The sequence below is a fragment of the Canis lupus genome, chromosome 18 (genome assembly GCF_011100685.1).
Source record: "Canis lupus familiaris isolate Mischka breed German Shepherd chromosome 18, alternate assembly UU_Cfam_GSD_1.0, whole genome shotgun sequence".
Taxonomy (NCBI): domain Eukaryota; kingdom Metazoa; phylum Chordata; class Mammalia; order Carnivora; family Canidae; genus Canis; species Canis lupus.
Window position 1 is genome coordinate 54,490,719 of NC_049239.1, and position 19,306 is coordinate 54,510,024.

General features: G+C 50.3%; 3 protein-coding genes across 4 annotated transcripts; 2 read left to right on the forward strand and 1 right to left on the reverse strand.

Moving 5' to 3' along the window:
- The first annotated feature begins 76 nt into the window (after positions 1–76).
- Positions 77–2,469, forward strand: LRRN4CL (LRRN4 C-terminal like). 2 transcript variants are annotated; one of them, XM_038564263.1, is made up of 3 exons: positions 77–445; positions 991–1,495; positions 2,274–2,469. In XM_038564263.1, the coding sequence occupies exons 2-3, from the start codon at positions 997–999 to the stop codon at positions 2,294–2,296; spliced, it is 522 nt and encodes a 173-aa protein (XP_038420191.1). In that variant the 5' UTR covers positions 77–445; positions 991–996; the 3' UTR covers positions 2,297–2,469. The 2 variants fall into 2 exon arrangements, with proteins under 2 accessions (XP_038420191.1, XP_038420190.1); XM_038564262.1 differs by having other exon boundaries at positions 79–445; positions 991–2,469.
- Positions 2,470–6,137: 3,668 nt separating this feature from the next.
- On the forward strand, positions 6,138–10,527 carry UBXN1 (UBX domain protein 1). The gene is made up of 10 exons (XM_038564267.1): positions 6,138–6,305; positions 6,415–6,502; positions 6,640–6,693; positions 6,783–6,889; positions 6,973–7,042; positions 7,489–7,680; positions 7,775–7,826; positions 7,973–8,086; positions 10,028–10,220; positions 10,387–10,527. Exons 2-10 carry the CDS (start codon positions 6,444–6,446, stop codon positions 10,434–10,436), a joined length of 891 nt encoding a protein of 296 aa, XP_038420195.1. The 5' UTR covers positions 6,138–6,305; positions 6,415–6,443; the 3' UTR covers positions 10,437–10,527.
- Positions 10,528–12,629: 2,102 nt separating this feature from the next.
- Positions 12,630–13,918, reverse strand: UQCC3 (ubiquinol-cytochrome c reductase complex assembly factor 3). Its single transcript, XM_038564268.1, has 2 exons — positions 13,715–13,918; positions 12,630–13,616 (listed from the first exon to the last, which is right to left on the reverse strand). Exons 1-2 carry the CDS (start codon positions 13,832–13,834, stop codon positions 13,467–13,469), a joined length of 270 nt encoding a protein of 89 aa, XP_038420196.1. The 5' UTR covers positions 13,835–13,918; the 3' UTR covers positions 12,630–13,466.
- Between the last annotated feature and the right edge of the window lie 5,388 nt (positions 13,919–19,306).

A 19,306-nucleotide genomic window follows, 5' to 3' on the forward strand; every position in this document is an offset into this window, starting at 1 on the left:
AGCTACTTTCCAACCCCCAACTGCAGCCAGGTGGCCCTCTCGCCCTGTTCCTCTCCTCACCCCCCCCCCCCCCCCCCCACACACACACACAGCTTCAGCCCTGTGATTCTCCGCTCCTGGCTGCTTTCCACATTCCGCCCACCTCTCCAAACCCAGGCATCCTGGCCTCCAGATGCAGCAGCTGCCTGTGGCTCCCCCCACCCCAGCCCCGTGACTCAGGCTCTCTGAAGGGACCAGCCGGCTTCTTGGCATTCACTGGGAAAGGGCGGGGGGTGCAGGGCAGGGGGGCTGGGTGGTGACATCATCATGGAAGGGTATAAAAGCTTCAAGCCAAAACAATTGAAGACAAAACCTGCCCGTGTAGCCCGTGCTCCTGGGGACACCCTAGCCTTTCACCCACAGCCCTCTGGCCTGAGATCTGCACTGCTGGGAGACCTCCCCGCTGGTGAGGGGGCTACTGGGGGCCAGGGGAAGGGGATGGCAGGTGGGGGGCGGCAGGGACTGGAGCTCCTGTGGTAGATGGGGAACGGTCCAGGTCCGCAGGTTTTCCCCTTCTGTTCCATCTCTTCTTTCTCGTTTCTGTCTCCTTTTGGGTTTTTCCGTATGTCTCTGACTGATAATTGTTTTTACTGAGATCGGTCCTTTGAGTGGCAGCTGGGAATAATTCTACCTTTCTTCCTCAGGCTGAGTAAATCCTCTTTTTTTGCCCTCCAGCACTTTGTTTATTCATTAACTGTTTCTGGTACTTCACCCATTGCCAATCGCGCACCCATCTCTCAGGTCAGCCTGCTTTTGTTTCACCCCAAACCAACCAGCAGGTCCATAGCTCGTTGAGAAGTTGGTTGACAAATCAGCATGTCTGTGTCCTTTTCTTTGCTTTCCTGTCCTCTTCTTTGCCCCCAGCTGTGCTTCCCTGGTTTTGTTGGGGGCAAGGGGGCAGAGGGCATGGGGTCTGGGCGGTCTCGACTTCTCCAACTCCTTCCCTTCCAGACTCCAATGCTGGGCTCTCCCTGCCTTCTGTGGCTCCTGGCTGTCACCTTCTCCTTAGTGGCCAGATCACAGCTCTTGACCCCTCAAGACTTTAAGGAAGAGGAGGAAGATGAGACACTACGGCCGCCTCTGCCTGCTGTCCTCTGTGACTACGACAGTTGCCGCCACCTGCAGGTGCCATGCAAGGAGCTGCAGAGGGCCGCCCCCAGGGCCTGCCTGTGCCCTGGGCTCTCCAGCCCTGCCCAGCCTCCTTACCCTCCGCGCCTGGGAGAAGTGCACGTGGTGGCTGAGACGGGCAGCGCCGTGGTGCACTGGTGTGCCCCCTCCTCCCCGGTCCACCAGTACTGGCTGCTGCTTTGGGAAGGCAGTGGGGCTGCCCAGAAGGGGCCCCCCCTCAACTCTACAGCCCGCAGAGCAGAACTGAAGAGGCTGAAGCCTGGGGGCACTTATGTCGTTTGCGTGGTGGCTGCAAATGGAGCTGGAGAAAGCAGCGTGCCAGAGGCAGGTGGGGAGGGCCTTGATGGGGTGAGTGGCCCTACTTTCGGGCCCTGCGGCAGGCTGGCCGTGCCCCCCAGGTCCCTGACCCTGGTCCACACAGCTGTTGGGGTGGGCACAGTTCTGGTCCTGCTGACTTGCTCTGCTCTGGTTTGGCACTTCTGCTTGCGTGAGCGCTGGGGCTGCCCCCACCGCGCAGCCTCCCTACCAACAGCAGGGCTCTGAAGCAACCTGGGGGCCTCTTAGGCCTGGCTGAGTCTGGGCTTGGAGAGGAGAGGTCGGCCTGGACTCCTTGGGAGGAGGCGGTTGCCGCTGCTGCCCAGAACAGCCCAGAACAGCCCAGAGGGCAGAGTAGAAGGCCAGGTGCCTGGGCCACAACTGAGTCTCAGTGCTTAGCCTGAGAGCTTGCTCAGGCCCCAAACTCTCCGTTCTGCTCCACACTGAGGGTTGGAAAGGAGCAGAGAAGCTTGCAATTTTTTACTTAAAGGACCAGATAGTAAACAACGTAGGCTTTGCATTTCCAGAGGACAAAATCAAAGGTGATTTGTAGGTACTTCTATAGCCATGTAATCATGTAAACACGTAAAAAACATTCTTAGCTCATCGGCCCTACAAATCAGGCCCTGGCTATATTAGGCCTGTTGGCTGTAGTTAGCTGATCCCAATCCCTGCCATATACCCTCCAAAGGGCCCTGTCACCTTGGTGGCTTTGGTGGGATTTTTGAGAACAAGCTGCTGCAGGATAGGAGTTTGGGGCAAGACTACTTCCTCTTTTACCTTTTATTTAGATCTAGAGGATGTGCACACCTGAGTCCAAATCCACCTGTCTGAAGTGGAGATAAATTACATGGGTTGGAGAACCACAGACTGCCTAACTACTTTCTGAGGCATTTCCCAGATCCAAGGATTTCCCCCACTTTCCCTAAATCTGTGTTTGTTGTATATCCACTGTACCAACATTAAAGGAAATATAAAAGGAAGATATTTTTATTTTTCATAATCCTTTTCATTTTCCTGTCCACACACCTATTTTTCAGAGAAGTGTATACTTTTGAATTTATAATTAAATTAACTGGATGGGGCAGCCCCGGTGGCTTAGTGGTTTAGCGCCGCCTTCAGCCCAGGGCGTGATCCTAGAGCCCTGGGATAGAGTCCCATGTTTGGCTCCCTGCATGGAACCTGCTTCTCCCTCTGCCTGTGTCTCTGCCCGCCCCCTCTCTCTCTAATAAAATCTTTAAAAAAATAAAATGGATGTAGGAGTGCCTGGGTGGCTCATTCAATTGAGTGTCAGACTCGGTTTCAGCTCAGGTCATAATTGCAGGGTCATGAGAGCGAGCCCCACTTTGGGCTCTGTGCTGGGTGTGAAGCCTGCTGGACAGTCTCTCTCCCTTTGCCCCTACCCCCCAAATAAATAAAGAAAACCTTTAAAAAATAAAAAATAAACCAACTGGATGTAGAAAAGCCTGAGTTGCTAGAGAGTATAATCCTCACTTTTGCTGGTCTTATAACTTTTTTTTTATGCATTGATTATTTATTCAGCAATAGTTAAAATTCAGATCCAAATAACTTTTTTAAAATAAGATTTTAGGGCAGCCCTGGTGGCGCAGCGGTTTAGTGCTGCCTGCAGCTCAGGGTGTGATCCTGGGGACCTGGGGTCGAGTCCCACATCAGGCTCCTTGCAGGGAGCCTGCTTCTCCCTCTGCCTGTGTCTCTGCCTCTCTCTGTGTGTCTCTCATGAATAAATAAATAAAGTCTTATTTTTTCATGAGAGACACAGGCAGAGACACAGGCAGAGGGAGAAGCAGGCTCCCTGCAGGGAGCCTGACATGGGATTCAATCTTAGGACTCCAGGATCACGTCCTGAGTTGTTGGAGCTAAACCGCTGAGCCACCTGGGCTGCTCCTGGTCTTATAACTTTTTTTTTTTTTTTTTTTGCTGTGGTTTATAACTTTTAATAACAGAGTTGACAGTTATATGAATTTCAAGTACTGCTGGAGAATACAAAGGAAAATTCCCCCAGATTTTTATTCAATGCTGATGTATTTTTTTAAGATTTTATATATTTATTCATGAGAGAGAGAGAGGCAGAGAGAGAAGCAGGCTCCGTGCAGGAAGCCTGAGGTAAGACTCGATCCCAGGACTCCAGGACCATGTCCTGAGCCAAAGGCAGATGCTCAACCACTGAGCCACCCAGGTGTCCCTCAATGCTCTTATTTTCTTTGTTCACAGTAGATGATGGACAGTGTTCCACGTTGGTAATTCATAGCCTCCTTGGTTATGTTAAAGGCTGTGCAACTTTCCCTAGGAGGATGCTCCTTAAAGGACCAAAGCCATCGCTCTTTACTGGAACATTTGTCTTCAGTGTTTGCTACGGGTATCTTTGTGTATCCTTCACGTTTGTGTATTTAATACTATACAGTTGATTATTTTATTTTTTAACCATTAGAGCTCAAGATAAATTTAAAATACGTGTATTATGGGATGCCTGGGTGGCTCAGTGGTTGGGCAGCTGTTTTGGGCTCAGGTCGTGATCCTGGGATCCAGGATCAAGTCCTGAATCAGGCTCCTGCAAGGAGCCTGTTTCTCCCTCTGCCTATGTCTCTGCCTCTCTCTCTCTCTCTCTCTCTCTCTCTCATAAATAAATAAATCTTAAAAAAAATTTCATGTATTCTAAGACCACATTATAGTGAATACTGTGTCCCTGTTTTATTTGCTTCCCCCTTTTCCTCAGTATTCATTTGCAAATGAGGGCCCTGCTTTCTCATTATTCAAGACTTGCTCTGTATGCCTTCTCATTTACTCTTCACAATCTTTCTAAAAAAAAAAAAAAAAAAGATTTTATTTATTCATGAGAGACAGAGGAGAGAGAGAGGCAGAGACACAGGCAGAGGGAGAAGCTGGCTCCAAGCAGGGAGCCTGACATGGGACTCGATACCTGGTCTCCAGGATCACACCCTGGGCTGGAGGCCGTGCTAAACCACTGAGCCATCTGGGCTGCCCTCTTTTTCTTTTTCTTTTTCTTTCTTTTTTTTTTTTTGAGATTTTATTTATTCATGAGAGACACAGAGAGAGGCAGAGACACAGGCAGAGGGAGCAGCAGACTCTCCGTAGGGAGCCCGATGCAGGAACTCAATCCCAGGACTCCAGGATCATGCCCTGAGCCAAAGGCAGCTGCCCAAGGGCTGAGGCACCCAGGCGTCCCATCTTCACATTCTTTCAAAGAGACAGGATCACCTGGGAGGAAATGAGAACTCTGACATTCTAAATGGTTTAAAGATACACCAGTAAGAAAAAAAAAAAAAAGATACACCAGTAAGGAGGTGAGTTAGGATGCCCAACTTCAAAGCTGAAGTTCTTCACTCCAGTATGGAGAGGCAACACAGCATAGTGGTTTAGTGAATGCACACTGCATGGGTGTGTGGATTCTGGCTTGGCTACTTACCAGCTTTGTAACCGTAGGTAAATTCATCTCCTTTTTCTGTATGTGTTTCCTGTGACTAATAATAGTATAATCACATAGATTGTTGTGATTATTAAATATGCATTAATCACATAAAAAAGTCTCTAGCGCATTAGGGTAAGTAATCAAGGACCACACAGTACGGGGATAAATGTTTAACGGAGTCAATATTGGAGGTGGCAGGTGGAAAGGGGGTGGTCAAAGCAAGATTTCCTTATAAAGTAACCGTAGGAGATGCCTGGGTGGCTCAGAGTTTGGGCGCCTGCCTTCAGCTCAGGTCGTTATCCCGGGATCTGGGATCGAGTCCCTCTTCGAGCCTGCTTCTCCTTCTGCCTGTGTCTCTCATGAATAAATAAAGAACTCTTAAAAATATATATATTATTAAAAAAATAAAGCTAATGGGGGGGGGGGTCCAGTCTCAGGATTGGGAATTAACCAATCCCACATAAGAGGCAGGATGTCACAAGCAGGGGGACTGGTAGGTGCAAAGGCCTAGAAGAGCAGGGCCTGCTTGCAATATGCAAAAGTTAACAGCAAGAGGTAGGGGATGAACCAGCGACTGGGCACCGAGGACAAGTGCTTACTGTCATTCTCACTTCACTGAGAGGGCTTTAAACAAACAACAGCGAAAACGGAGGAAACCCGACTACTAGCTTTTAAATTTCGTCCTCAGTGACTGGGGTGTCGTGGAGAACGTTCAAGCAGGGAGGTGACGACAGGATCAGATCATCGTGTTCTGCAAAGATGCCTTTGGCAGCGGGGTGGAGGATGGCTCAACTCCCCAGAGAGGATGAGCGGGTCAAAGAGCGCGCACGTCGCTCTGGCTCCCCCGCAACACCGCCAAGTAACATTCCGATTGGTTGCGCTCAGTTACTCCATGGAGACCCGCCCGTGGGCTTCGGGCCGCACCACCCGTCTTCCCCACCGCCGCCGGGCGTCCAGCTGGCGCGGGGTGGAGGTGGGGTCGCCTCCGGGTCCGTCCCTCCGACTCACCGCCCATCCCCGCCCCCGCCTGGGCCAGGCAGCGCGGCCAGACCCGTGCTTTTTTTTTTTTTTTTTTAATTTTTATTTGCTTATGATAGTCAGAGAGAGAGAGAGAGGCAGAGACACAGGCAGAGGGAGAAGCAGGCTCCATGCACCGGGAGCCCGACGTGGGACTCGATCCCGGGTCTCCAGGATCGCGCCCTGGGCCAAAGGCAGGCGCTAAACCGCTGCGCCACCCAGGGATCCCCAGGCCCGTGCTTTTTGGCTCTCGGAGGCACCAGTCCACGCCCGTCGCCACGTGACCCAAACAGATCCGGGCACTTCCGCTTCCCCTCGGCGTTTTTCCCGTCCGTGTCCGCTGAGGGTCCAGAGCCGGGTAAGTGAGGGGGCGGCCGGCCGGGGCGTCGGGGGGCGGGGCTGCGCGCGGGCCGGGGCACCCCGCCTGAGCCCTGTGTCCCTACGCCCTCCTTGTCGCCCTGCCTCAGGTCCGCGCGGAGGCGGCGGTGGCGGCGCCATGGCGGAGCTGACGGCTCTAGAGAGTCTCATCGAGATGGGCTTCCCCAGGGGACGCGCGTAAGGGAGCCCCCGAACCCTGGCCCGCGGGGATCGCGGACCTGTCTGGCCTTGCCCCCAGCCTGGCCTCAGGCTCCACGCCCCGCCTGACCAGCACCATGGCTCGCGGGCGCTATTCACGGTGTTTCTGCCCCCAGGGAGAAGGCTCTGGCCCTCACAGGGAACCAGGGCATCGAGGCTGCAATGGACTGGTGAGCGCTCAGACCGGGTGGCGGGGGACTGGGGGACTGTCGGGAGAGGCACCGTCAGGGATAACCTCCCTCCCGACTTTCCCTGCCAGGTTGATGGAGCACGAAGATGAACCAGATGTAGACGAGCCGCTGCCGACGCCCCTTGGACGTGCCCTGGGACGGGAACCCACCGTCTCGGAACAAAGTGGCCCTGAAGGTCCTGACTGAGGGACACGGTGTGATTATTCAAGAGAGTTCGAGGAGGATGAATGGGCAATAATAGTGATTGTTTGTTTGTAGGAACTGGCTCTACTGGCGGAGAAGGCAAACCCGTTTTGAGTGAAGAGGAGAGGCAGGAACAGACCAAGAGGTATATAGCAAGGAACAGTGTCACGTTTCTGAGGGTCACCTTCCACCTGTGCACAGTACACAAGTCTTGATCAAAGAACCTAGAACTGGGATCCCTGGGTGGCGCAGCGGTTTGGCGCCTGCCTTTGGCCCAGGGCGCGATCCTGGGGACGCGGGATCGAATCCCACGTCGGGCTCCCGGTGCATGGAGCCTGCTTCTCCCTCTGCCTGTGTCTCTGCCTCTCTCTCTCTCTGTGACTATTATAAATAAATAAAAATAAAAAAAAAAAAAAAAAAGAACCTAGAACTTTCCGCCTTCCCTTTGTCCTTCTTTGGTAGTTTCCTTTTTGTTTCTTTCATCTCTCCTCAGACACATGTGTCCGTATTTCATTTTGAGTCCCTGTTGCAAACTCACCTTCTTGATCTGTGTCCATTTCTTTTTTGAGCTTTTTCTTTTCTGCAACACAGGATGTTGGAGCTGGTGGCCCAGAAGCAGCGGGAGCGTGAAGAAAGAGAGGAGCGCGAGGCTTTGGAACGGGAACGGCAGCGCAGGAAACAAGGGCAAGAGTTGTCAGCGGCTCGGCAGCGGCTGCAAGAAGATGAGATGCGCCGGGCTGCTGAGGAGCGGAGGAGGGAAAAGGCTGAAGAGTTAGCAGCCAGGTCTGGGTGATGGGGATGGTAGCTAACAGATGAGCTGGGAAGCTAGGTTTGCTTTGTCAACGTCTGTCCTACTTTCTTCCTGTCTGCATTCCAGACAGAGAGTCCGAGAAAAGATTGAAAGAGACAAAGCAGAGAGAGCTAAGAAGGTAGGTGACTGGGAAGACATTGAGGGTAATGAAGTACATGGGCTAGTAAAAGAATCTCCTTTCCTAGCTTCAGAGGGAAAGATGGCCATTCGATGTTCCTGGTAAGAATGGGTGGGGACCTGATCAATGCTTTCTTTGTCCTCCAGTATGGTGGTAATGTGGGCTCTCGGCCGTCTCCACCAACAGAGCCAGGGCCGGTTCCGTCCTCTCCCAGCCAGGAGCCTCCCTCCAAGCGGGAGTATGACCAGTGTCGCATACAGGTATTGATTGTAATTCCTGTCTTGCTTCTGGGATTCCTTCATTGGCCTATACAACACCTGGCTCAGTGCTTTTTTTCAGTTGGTTCCCTTTGCCAAAGCTCTACCTTTTTTGTTTTAAAGATTTTTTTTTTTTAATTTTTATTTATTTATGATAGTCACAGAGAGAGAGAGAGAGGCGCAGAGACAGAGGCAGAGGGAGAAGCAGGCTCCATGCACCGGGAGCCCGATGTGGGATTCGATCCCGGGTCTCCAGGATCGCGCCCTGGGCCAAAGGCAGGCGCCAAACCGCTGCGCCACCCAGGGATCCCTCTACCTTTTTTGTAAATGACTTTTGAAATCCTATCTCTCTATGGTTAGAAGATACCAAGTTTCACTTGCCCCAGTCTTAATTTAAATCCATACCTCACTCTTCCTCAGCAATTACCTTTTTAGTTGGTCATGTTTTCTTTCTTTTTTTTTTTTTTTTTTTAATTTTTATTTATTTATGATAGTCACACAGAGAGAGAGAGAGAGGCAGAGACAGAGGCAGAGGGAGAAGTCAGGCTCCATGCACCGGGAGCCCGATGTGGGATTCGATCCCGGGTCTCCAGGATCGCGCCCTGGGCCAAAGGCAGGCACTAAACCGCTGCGCCACCCAGGGATCCCGGTCATGTTTTCATTTGGCTTATCACACTGTTTGCATGGTGTGATATTTATGTAGATATTTTTGTATGTTCTTATCCTTGTCTTTGTTTTTTTTGTTTGTTTTTTTTAATTTTTTTTTATTATTTATTTATTCATTCAGAGAGAGCGAAGAGAGAGGCAGAGACAAAGGCAGAGGGAGAAGCAGGCTCCATGCAGGAAGCCTGATGTGGGACTCAATCCCAGGTCTCCAGGATCACACCCTGGGCTGCAGGTGGTGCTAAACCGCTGTGCCACCGGGGCTGCCCTTATCCTTGTCTTTGTTTTTTTTTGTTGTTTTTTTTTTTTCCTTGTCTTTGTTAAAACGTGAGGGAGGGGATCCCTGGGTGGCGCAGCGGTTTGGTGCCTGCCTTTGGCCCAGGGCGCAATCCTGGAGACCCAGGATCAAATCCCACGTCGGGCTCCCGGTGCATGGAGCCTGCTTCTCCCACTGCCTATGTCTCTGCCTCTCTCTCTCTGTGACTATCATAAATAAATAAAAATTAAAAAAAAAAAAAAAAAAAAAAAAAAACGTGAGGGAGTTGCAGCCTCTCTTCAACGCTTAGTAAAGCAGACAATAAGTGGTGGTTCATCGGGCTGTTTTTATTTATTTATTTATTTAGATTTTATTCATTTATGAGAGACAGAGAGAGAGAGGGAGAGAAAGAGACAGAGACAAAGGCAGAGGGAGAAGCAGGCTTCACGCACGGAGCCTGATGTGGGACTCAATCCCAGGACTCCAGGATCACGCCCCGGGCCGAAGGCATGCGCTAAACTGCTGAGCCACCCAGGGATCCCCATCATCAGGGTGATTTTTTTTTTTTTTTTAATTTATTTATGATAGTCACAGAGAGAGAGAGAGAGAGAGGCAGAGACATAGGCAGAGGGAGAAGCAGGCTCCATGCACCGGGAGCCTGATGTGGGATTCGATCCCGGGTCTCCAGGATCGCGCCCTGGGCCAAAGGCAGGCGCCAAACCACTGCGCCACCCAGGGATCCCATCATCAGGGTGATTGATTGATTGATTGATTGATTGATTTTTAAGATCTTATTTATTCATGAGAGACAGAGAGAGAGAGGCAGAGACACAGGCAGAGGGAGAAGCAGGTTCCCTGTGGAGAGCCCGATGCGAGACTCCATCCCAAAGGCAGCGCTAAACTGCTGAGCCACCTCAGTTCTCAAAGAGGAAGAAGAGGAAGCAGAAGCCAACCTTGCAGCTCTTATTTGGGTACCTCACTCAGTTCTGACACCCCCTGTACTATATTTCTCACTTGCCCTTCAGGTCAGGCTGCCAGATGGGACCTCACTGACCCAGACGTTCCGGGCACGGGAACAGCTGGCCGCTGTGAGGCTCTATGTGGAGCTCCACCGTGGAGAAGAGCCTGGGGGAGACCAGGACCCTGTGCAGTTGCTCAGTGGCTTTCCCCGGCGGGCCTTCTCAGAGGCTGACATGGAACGGCCTCTGCAGGAGCTGGGTATGACACTTGGGAACAGAAACAGGACATGGGGGAGGGGGAGAAGGGTATGCCCAAGAAAGGAAGGAATGCCAGAAGACTTTGTGGAGACGGTGTGCGGCCAGAAATCTTGGGGGGCAAAAAGCCAGAGATCTTTGTGGTCAAAGCTATTTTCTTCCATCTTCAGGACTTGTGCCTTCTGCTGTTCTTATTGTGGCCAAGAAATGTCCCAGCTGAGAGGCCTTTATCCCACCATCTCTCTCTGACCTCTTCATCTTTGATAAAGCACTGACATCTCCTTCCTAATAAATAGACCCTGAGTTCTCTATGTGCCTGACTCTTTCCTGAATGGCTGGGAGGGCCAAAACTGAAACAGGAAGAAGCCAAAGGGAAGGCATTTAGGATAGACCTCATTTTTTAAAATCTCAAGTTTCTAACAAACTTGATTCCAATCTCTGGGTCTTTTTACTTGCTTGGGAGGTTGAGAGGGGAGATTGTTAGGGATGGGGGGAGTACAATGGGTAGCACTTTTTGCTCCTATAGGTAAGGCAGTGCATAGGCCTGAAATCCTTACTCATGTGCTCTGACTTTGGGAGTGGGGTGGGGGGCATCCTCCACCTGTGCCTGCCTTGACTTTTGGAAGCCAGCCTACTTGCTACTTTAGTAAAATAAGTATGATAGTATCTGTTAATTTGGATTGTTGTAGGTGTTATATAATGCTGATATAGGGAGCATTAGCATAGTGCCCAGCACCTAGTAAGTTCCCAATAAATATTAGCTACTAAAAGGGTAATTTCTTTCTTTTTTTTTTTTTTTTAAAGATTTTATTTATTTATTCATGAGAGACACACAGAGAGGCAGAGACACAGGCAGAGGGAGAAGCAGGCTCCATGCAGGGAGCCTGACGTGAGACTCAATCCCAGGTCTCCAGGATCAGGCCCTGGGCTGAGGGTGGCGCTAAACTGCTGAGCCACCCGGGCTGCCTGGTATTTTTTTTTTTTAAGATTTTATTTATTTATTCATAAGAGACACAGAAACCTAGGTAGAGGGAGAATCAGGGTCCTTGTGGGGAGCCTGATGCAGGACTTGACCAGGACCCCTGGACCTGAGCCAAAGGCAGACCCTCAACCACTGAGCCACCCAGGTGCCCTGGGTAATTTTTGTTGTTTAATGCGGCTATTCACAAATGGCCAGAGCAGCATTGCAGTGACCTTTATACCGCATTTCCTCTTCACTAAAAGTACTGAGTACTTAATATGCACTAGTTTTAACTGCTGTATATGTATTAACTGAGATAAGAAGGCACTTACCTGGGGGACACCACAGGGCGTTTGGGGCGTTGGCGTCGGGGCGAGCTCTGCACCCCTTGTCATGAAGTCAGACGGGGGGCTCAGGGGATCCTGCGTGACTTCTTGGGTGCTGTGGGTTTTGCAGTTGCCCATTTCCGAAATTTCATGATAGATACAGGGCCAGGACTGTGTTCTGTCGTTTCCTACATCATCTGTGCTTTTTCGGTATAGCACATGCTGGACATCCAGATATTTACATCAAACCACAAAGCACATGGCTTGCTGAAACCAACACAGGTAACTGACAGTGGAACTTGGACACACCTGGGGAGCCTGACTCTAGGACTCAGGCTCTCAACCTCCAAGCTCCTTCATCATGGCCCCTCACTGCTGCTGACCACATCACTCCCTCAAAGAGCTGCTAACCTTTTCCCTCTCATTCATGGGCTAGGGAAAGAGGCCACAATTAAACCAAAGATCACACTTAACAAATGTGTTTGGCTTAGCGCTTCACAACATCTAACCACTGAAAACAGCATCAATGCTCCCATGTGGGTTTACAGCTCAGTGTTACCAAGCTATATTTAGTGTTCTGGCTTTATTATAATAAAAACAGGCTTTGGGTTTTGTTTTCTTTTTTCTTCTTCAGTTGAAATCTTGCTTGGAACCACAGGCAAGATTTTGAAATAGACAACAGTGGGGCACCTCAGTGGTTTAGTTGGTTATGGGTGTTGCTCTTGTTTTTGGCTTAGGCGGTTTCTGAGTTGGGAGATCCAGCCCCTGCCCCAAACTGCACTCAGCAGGGAGTCTGCTTAGGGCTCCCTCCACCCTGTCCACCAGAGTCTCTAATTTTTTTGTGTGAGAAAGAGAGCACAAGCAGTCAGTGGGGAGGAACAGAGGGAGAAGCAGACTCCCCACTGAGCAGAGAGCCCATGGTGAGACTTGATCCCAGAACCCCAAGATCATAATGAGCCACCCGAGTGCCCCAGGGTCTCTTAAATCTTTTAAAAAAAGTAGACAATGGGGTGAATTGGTTCATTTGGAAGTGGGTTGTGACCCAAATGCCAGCTTTATCTCATTCCTTCAGTGGCATCTACAAGACCCCATGACTGAATTCAGAGATTGTGAACTACTACAGTCAAATCCTTTAAGGGGAAACCCTCCCCTACATTTATTGAAAGGCTGCTCTGTGCCAAGCAGTGCACTTTACATTTCCAAGTTAATCTTTTTACAACAGCCGTCAAGATAATTGTCACCTTTAATGGAACAGGACTGAGGCTTAAGGAAGTTTTTGTGACATACAAGACTAATCAAAATCTGACTCAAAGCAGGCTTTCACTCCTAGCAAATTGGCCTCCATCACTTCAACAGCCCCAGAAAACATCACGGCACATGTTAAATGCTAGCAGCCCCACTCCTACCTCACTCAAAGGACAGGAAACCCAAAGTGTCCTTTATGGGCAGGTATTGTTACAAGATTTTCCAAGAGAGTTTTGATTTCAAGAATGTCACTTGGTGGCACGGGTCTGCCAGGCTCCGGGCGCCGGCGCTCGGAGACCTGGGCAGGTCCTCTGCCTTATAAAAAAAAAAAAAAAAGAAAAAAAAGAATGTCACTTGGTTATCACCAAAAGTACACTAGCAGAGCACATGACCTGACTAGTGTTTCTGAACATGTCGCTACGAGGCAGGTGGGAGCCTTGGTCACCAGTGTCCCCAGCACGGACCCCCAGGACACGAGACATTTATAAACGTCAGACCCCAGGGCTCACTGTCCAGACGGAGGAACGTGATTTATTGGTTCCTTCAGTTCGCCACATCCGACGCCCCAGGCCGGGCCGTAGGACGTGCAAGCGCGGTCAGAGCAGCGTCGGGGGCGGAGGAGGGACGCGCTCACCCCCGGCGGCTCCCAGGACTCAGTCCGGACTCCCCGCGGGGCCTGCGGAGAAAGGTCGCGTCGGACTCGTGCGCGGGAGAAGTCTCACGCCGACCTCCCGCCGCCGCCAACCATCCAGTTCTTCCTCCGAGCCACGTTTTCCTGCGTGGCCGCTGCCTCCTGCAGAGTGGCCAGCACTAATTCTTTGGTCCTGGCCGCCTCGTCCCTGCGCCGGGGGTCCTGCTCGGGCATCTCCTGCGGAGAGGAAGGGAGGTTCGCAGTGCTCACCACTGCCATGCCCCAGCCCCGGCTCTCCGCCCGCCCAGTGCACCTCGCACCCGACCCGCTCCCACCTTCAGCATCGCCTGCTTCTGCTGCTCTCCCGGGCTCACGAGGACAAAGAGTGCGGAGCCCACGCCAGCCCCCGCTCCCAGAAGGGCCCCCACGATCAGCGATCTGCGCAAGGTCTCCATGGCCCGCGCGCCCAGCGAAGCACCCCCTGCGGCCTCCCGCGGCCTAGGAGGCGTCTCACCGCCCCCGCGCAGGCTAGAGCGGCCTGCGGGGACGACCATAGAGCGGGTGGGGCTAGAGAGGGCGACCCGCGCCACGCCTAGACTGCAGCGCCGGGACCTTAGACTGGGTTTAGCGGCGAAGGTTGAGTGTGGCGGGGGCGTTGGCGTCGGGGCGAGCTCTGCACCCCTTGTCATGAAGTCAGACGGGGGGCTCAGGGATCCTGCGTGACTTCTTGGGTGCTGTGGGTTTTGCAGTTGCCCATTTCCGAAATTTCATGATAGATACAGGGCCAGGACTGTGTTCTGTCGTTTCCTACATCATCTGTGCTTTTTCGGTATAGCACGTGCTGGACATCCAGATATTTACATCAATCTACTGACCCCCTCCAAATCCTCTCAAATTCTTAAAAAAAAAAAAAAAAGTTATTTGGGACGCCTGGGTGGTTCTGCTCAGGTCATGATCCCGGGATCCGGAATCGGGCTCCCTGCATGGAGCCTGCTTCTCCCTCTGCCTGTGTCTCTGCCTCTCTCTCTCTATGTCTATCATGAATGAATAAATAAATCTTTTAAAAAATGTTATTTAAATTCAATTTGCCAACATACAGTATAACACTCAGTGCTCATTTCATCATGCCCCCTTAGTGCCCGTCACCCAATTACCCCATCCGCCCTCCCGCACCTCCCCTTCTGCAACCTTTTGTTTCCCAGAATTAGGAGTCTCTCATGGTTTGTCTTCCTCTCTAACTTTTCCCCACCGTTTCCCCCCCTTTCACTATTATATTCCACATGAGTGAAACCATATAATTAATTGTCTTTCTCTGACTTATTTCACTCAGCGTGACACCCTCCAGTTCCATACATCTTGATGTAAATGGTAGGCTATTCGTCCTCTTTTTTTTTTTTTTTTTTTTTAAGACTTTTACTTATTTTTGTGAGACAGATCACAAGCATGAGCAAAGGGGAGAGGTAGAGGGAGAAACAGGCTCCCTGCTCAGCAGGGAGCCCAATGTGGGACTCAATCCTAGGACCCTGGGATCATGACCTGAGGTGAAGGCAGATGCTTAACCAACTGAGCCACCCAGGCGCCCCTAGTCTTACTCCTTTCTGATGGCTGAGTAATATTCCAGTGTATATATATATACCATATCTCCTTTATCCGGTCATCTGTTGAAGGACATCGTGGCTCCTTCCACAGTTTGGCTCTTGTGTACATTGCTGCTGTGAATATTGGGGTGCAGATGCCCCTTTGTTCACTACATCTGTATTTTAGGGGTAAATACCCAGTAGTACAACTGCTATCCCCTCAATTTCTGAACAAAAACTCAAAGCCAAGTGTGCTGGATGAGTAAAAGGTATATTTATATATACATATATTTTTTAAATATTTTATTTTTAAGTTACCTCAACACCCAATGTGGGGCTTGAACTCACAACCCCAAGATCAAGAGTCATAGGCTCCACTATTGGAGCTAGCCAGGCATCCTTATTTTACTTGTTAAATAAAGGTGTTGAAAGTTTGTTGGGGGTACCTGGGTGGCTCAGTCGGTTAAGCATCTGCCTTTCTTTTTTTTTAAGATTTTATTTATTTATTCATGAGAAACACACAGAGAGAGAGGCAGAGACACCAGCAGAGGGAGAAGCGGGCTCCATGCAGGGAGCCCGATGCAGGACTGGCTGCGGGACTGGCTGAGGGACTGGCTGAAGGACTGGCTGCGGGACCTGATTCCGGGTCCTCAGGATCATGCCCTGGGCTGAAGGCAGCGCTAAACTGCTGAGCCATGGGGCCTGCCCAGAATCTGCCTTTGGTCCAGGTCATGATCTCAGGCTCCTGGAGTGGAGCCCCCTATTCGGTTCCCTGCTGAAGGAGTTGGCTTCTCCCTCTCCTTCTGCCTCTCCCCACTGCTTGTACTCTCTCTCTAATAAATAAAGTCTTAAAACAAAACAAAACAAAACAAAACAGGGCGCCTGGGTGGCTCAGTGGTTGAGTATCTGCCTTTGGCTCAGGGCATAATCTTGGGGTCCGTGGATTGAATACATCAGGCTCCTTGTGAGGAGCCTGCTTCTCCCTCTGCCTATGTCTCTGCCTCTCTGTGTGTGTCTCTCATGAATAAATAAATAAAATCTTTTTTTTAAAAAGTAAATTTGTTGTTTTTCTCATCATGGTATGAGATCATGGTACTCTCACCCCCACCCCCCAGTGAAAACTCTGGGTTTGGATAACATACTGAATTCTAGTTTGGAGAAGAAAGTACCTTTTAGTTCTGTGACTCTGGGCAAGTCATTTAAGTTCTTTGTGCCATCAGATGCCCGTGCATTGAAAAATAGGTCTAGGGATCCCTGGGTGGCTCAGAGGTTTGGCACCTGCCTTTGGCCCAGGGCATGATCCTGGAGTCTCGGGATCGAGTCCCGCATCGGGCTCCCTGCATGGAGCCTGCTTCTCTCTCTGCCTGTGTCTTTGCCTCTCTCTCTGTGTCTGTCATGAATAAATAAATAAAATCTTTAAAAAAAAAAAAAAAAAAAGGAAAACAGGTCTAATGACAGTATCTATCTCATAGTTCTAGGATAATTACATGAGTTCATACATAATTAAATTAGTTTCTGGCATATAGCTAATACCATATAAATATTCGTTAAATATGACACAAAGACGGCACCCCGGGTGGCTCAGCAGTTTAGCACCACCTTTGACCCACCTTCGATCCTGGCTCTCCAGGATCAAGTCCCACGTTGGGCTTCCTGTATGAAGCCTGCTTCTCCGTGTGTGTGTGTGTGTGTGTGTGTGTGTGTGTGTGTGATGAATAAATAAATAAAATCTTAAAAAAAAAAAGACACAAAGAAGCATGTCAAATTAGAAGACCCAGTAAGGAATCAGGAATTCCCAAGTTTGTTAGCAGAATTCTTCAGTCACAGGGCTTTAAGCCAGATGCCCTGTTGGCTCCTACCCCTCCTGCCTTTCCTGGTGTCACCGGGGTGTGGGGTGACACAAAGCTCCTATTCCACCTGTTGGGATTTTCCCCTCTCTGGAAGGCCCATAATCTCCTTGCTTGTCATTGTCTTCTCAGAAGTGATTAAGGGGCCAGGCTCTAAAGATTAAAAGAGCCGCCTGTGGAGTGTACTGAGTAGGGTACTCCACTTTGAGTTCTCTAAGAATTAGCACCCATGGCCCTTGTGCCAAGGAACAGTGAGGATGAGCCTTGGCCTACAGACAGCCCAGGCTCCTCCCAACACCCAGAAAGTCCTAGGCTGACCAATCCTCTGTGGATGGACAGAGGAGAAATTGTTAGGGTTGAAGATCACCAGGATGTTCAGGTTAGGACTCCCTCACCCTGTTGTCCTGCTGCTGGCTCATCCTCCGACTTGGTCAAGCGCCCTGCTATCCTGATTCAGGATTTTGTCTCTCAAAAGGCCCGCCTGCCCTCCATTGTGGTAGAAGCCTCTGAGGTGAGTGAAGACAGCGGGGAGTTTGATTGGCCACGTGAAGAGTTGCTGCTGCTCACTGATGAGGAAGAGGAGGCTGAGGTCTTCTTCCAGGACCAAAGTGAAGAGCCAGGTAAGGGAGGCAGCAGCTTCAGTGGAGCTGTTGTGACCTGAATGTTCTGGGCAGGACTGAAATGGAAACCTGTGTTGGGTCGCACTAAGCAATATAGGCACACAGTAGGTGCTGAGTGTAGTGGGAGAAAACATAGAGGTGGAGAGAACAGTCAAGGTGTCTGGCAAAGTTGAATTTTAGAGGGAAGTTCTGATGTCAGATGGGGAGGTCTTTTAAAAAACTTTTATTTAAATTCGATTTGCCAACATACAGTAGAACACCCAGTGCTCATCACGTCACGTGCCCGCCTTAAGGCCGGCCACTCAGTTATGGGTGATGCCTTTTAATTAAGTACTTTTATTTTTTATTTATTCATGAGAGACAGAGAGGCAGAGACACAGGCAGAGGGAGAAGCAGGCTCCCTGCGGGGAGCCCTATGTGGTTCTCGGTCCCAGAACCTCAGGATCACAACCTGAGCCCAAGACAGACGCTCAACCATTGAGCCATGCAGGCGTCCCCAATTTTTTTATTAGAAAAAAAATTACACAAATTTGTTTCATCTTTTAAAGTCAATAGACCAGGAATACCTTTCACTCTTCAACTCCTCTCTCCCCCAGGCTGGACATGGAGCCCATTGGACCCCAGATCTCCCTTACGAAGCTTTAACCCAGAATTCAGCTGGGGGCAGGAACAGGGAGAACCAGAGGTCTCCTGGATTCCTGAGGACATGGAGTATCAGGAAGCCTCCAACCCTTGTTCTCTTTGGAACCCAGCAGCAGGCTCCCATGTTTGTAGAAGCTGCTTTGTGGAATACTCACATCTGCTTCCCAGGAGATTTGAGGGTAAGAACCATTCTGTCCTCAATATTTCAGCCAGGTTTGTTATAAGGCATTTCTATTGGCCCTTTCAATCTTCCCTCTTTTAAAGCTGAGTTCAAGAGGATTAGAAGTGAGGTCAGCGGCTCACACAAATCAGTCAATACTGGGATTTGGATTAAGAACTCCTCTATTAAAAAACTCCTCAAACAGGGGCATCTGGGTCACTCAGTTGATTAAGCACCCAACTCTTGGTTTCGGCTCAGGTCATGATCTTGGGGTCTTGGGATCAAGCCCTGCATCAGGCTCTGTGCTGGGTGGGCTTGGAGTCTGCTTGGGATTCCCCCTCGACCTCTTCCCCACACCTCTAAAATAAACCAAAAAAAAAAAAAAAAAAACAACCCTCAAAAAACCCCACAAAACTCCCGTTTTATGTTTTATTTTTTAATTTTTTAAAAGTGAAAGCTTTTAAGATGTTATTTATTTATTCGTGACACACACACACACACACACAGAGGCAGAGACACGGGCAGAGGGAGAAGCAGGCTCCATGCAGGGAGCCTCACGTGGGACTTGATCGGGGTCTCCAGGATCACGCCCTGGGCTGAAGGCGGCGCTAAACCGCTGAGCCACCCGGGCTGACCTTTATTTTTTATTTGTAAAGATTTTATTTATTCACGAGACAGAGAGATAGAGACATAGACAGAGGGAGAAGCAGGCTCTTCCCAGGGAGCCCGATGTGGGACTCTATTCCCCGGATGGCAATCACGCCCTGAGCCAAAGCCACACGCTCAACCACTGAGCCACCCAGGTGTCCCAATACTCCTGTTTTTAGAAGGTCCAGTTCCTTGGGGCTGGGGAATGTGCCTAGCATCTACTCTTATTGGCACTCCTCTTGTGCCTGGCCTTGCTAAATGCTCCAGGTTCTGCCTATCATTATATGCAATCCCCTTATTCCAGGTATAATTCCTACCTTGCTGCCAATGTGCAAACTGGGACACAGAAACATTCAATGCTATGCAGAGACCAGGCTCGCTTCCCAGTCATCTTACAACGCTGAAAAACTATCCACCTCTCTCCCTCACCCAA

Bases quoted from the DNA above. Each gene is read 5' to 3' on its own strand.
- LRRN4CL (XM_038564262.1), top strand. From the start codon at position 997: ATGCTGGGCTCTCCCTGCCTTCTGTGGCTCCTGGCTGTCACCTTCTCC.
- UBXN1 (XM_038564267.1), top strand. From the start codon at position 6,444: ATGGCGGAGCTGACGGCTCTAGAGAGTCTCATCGAGATGGGCTTCCCC. The intron at 6,503-6,639 runs GTAAGGGAGCCC...TTCTGCCCCCAG, and splicing joins GGCTTCCCCAGGGGACGCGC to GGAGAAGGCTCTGGCCCTCA. The intron at 6,694-6,782 runs GTGAGCGCTCAG...TTTCCCTGCCAG, and splicing joins ATCGAGGCTGCAATGGACTG to GTTGATGGAGCACGAAGATG.
- UQCC3 (XM_038564268.1), bottom strand. From the start codon at position 13,834: ATGGAGACCTTGCGCAGATCGCTGATCGTGGGGGCCCTTCTGGGAGCG. The intron at 13,617-13,714 runs GTGGGAGCGGGT...TCCTCTCCGCAG, and splicing joins AGAAGCAGGCGATGCTGAAG to GAGATGCCCGAGCAGGACCC.